Source organism: Tachysurus fulvidraco, chromosome 8 (assembly GCF_022655615.1).
Source record: "Tachysurus fulvidraco isolate hzauxx_2018 chromosome 8, HZAU_PFXX_2.0, whole genome shotgun sequence".
NCBI classification, from domain to species: domain Eukaryota; kingdom Metazoa; phylum Chordata; class Actinopteri; order Siluriformes; family Bagridae; genus Tachysurus; species Tachysurus fulvidraco.
This window is the reverse complement of record NC_062525.1, coordinates 685,378-686,502: the sequence shown is the minus strand read 5'-3', so window position 1 is coordinate 686,502 and position 1,125 is coordinate 685,378. Positions and strand designations below refer to the sequence as shown.

Genomic DNA, 1,125 nt, shown 5'->3' with positions numbered 1-1,125 from the left:
TGTCATGTGCACTGGCCCATGCTGGTGAGGATGCTTCAGCTCCACCCAAGAAGGTGTCACTGATGAAGATGTGAACAGTTCTGAGCTCATCCTGGAGCAGCTACAGGAATATCTGAAGATGATTTAGTGTGAAGCTTCTCATGTACATTCACAGGTTTATACAAAAGGTGACATGTTGAAGATGGTCTGAAATATGAGGAAGTGAATCTGAAATTCTGACGGAACGTCTCATGTTCATCTTTATTCAAACCCAAATGTCTTCAGTCAATTAAAAAAAGAATTCAAAGAGAATCCAGATGTGTCTGTACAGATGTTCATAAAAACCGCTCTGCCTACCATCTGTGTAATTAGTGATGCTCTGCTGAGACCCATATGTACAGTTCACTGCAGCACAGAACACTGAATTATAACAGGATTGTAACATTATACAGAATCTCATCTCACACTTATCCTGAGACAGAAGTCCTGACTTCTCAGAGAACAAAAAAACATCCATTCATTCATCTTCTACCGCTTATCCGAACTTCTCGGGTCACGGGGAGCCTGTGCCTATCTCAGGCGTCATCGGGCATCGAGGCAGGATACACCCTGGACGGAGTGCCAACCCATCACAGGGCACACACACACTCTCATTCACACACACACACACACACTACGGACAATTTCCCAGAGATGCCAATCAACCTACCATGCATGTCTTTGGACCGGGGGAGGAAACCGGAGTACCCGGAGGAAACCCCCGAGGCACGGGGAGAACATGCAAACTCCACACACACAAGGTGGAGACGGGAATCGAACCCCCAACCCTGGAGGTGTGAGGTGAACGTGCTAACCACTAAGACACCGTGCCTCCCACAAAAAAACATGAGATAGAAAATAAGTTTCTTACAGAAACAGCTGTTTTATGTTGTCTTGGCGTTCAGAGATGTGCCCTAGGCAGGCAGCCTCCACCTGAATGGACCTCAGTAAAAGGGTGACAGTGAACATGAACGATCACCACACACACACACACACACACACACACACACACATTCCATGATACTCAGGTGGTCTGCTCATGGAGTTCGGTGCTGTTGGTGTTAGCATTAGCGCTGTTGATTAGACGAGGTTTGGTGAAGTGAACTC

At 46.8% G+C, this 1,125-nt stretch overlaps 1 protein-coding gene across 1 annotated transcript in view; it reads right to left on the bottom strand.

The window, feature by feature from the left end:
- Window positions 1-756: 756 nt before the first annotated feature.
- qrfprb (pyroglutamylated RFamide peptide receptor b) overlaps window positions 757-1,125 on the bottom strand; it is a 16,246-nt gene continuing 15,877 nt past the window's right edge. The window contains exon 7 of the mRNA XM_047817656.1: window positions 757-1,125. This exon is cut by the window's right edge and continues 183 nt beyond it. Within this exon, the coding sequence (XP_047673612.1) occupies window positions 1,043-1,125 (83 nt within the window). The 3' untranslated portion in view covers window positions 757-1,042.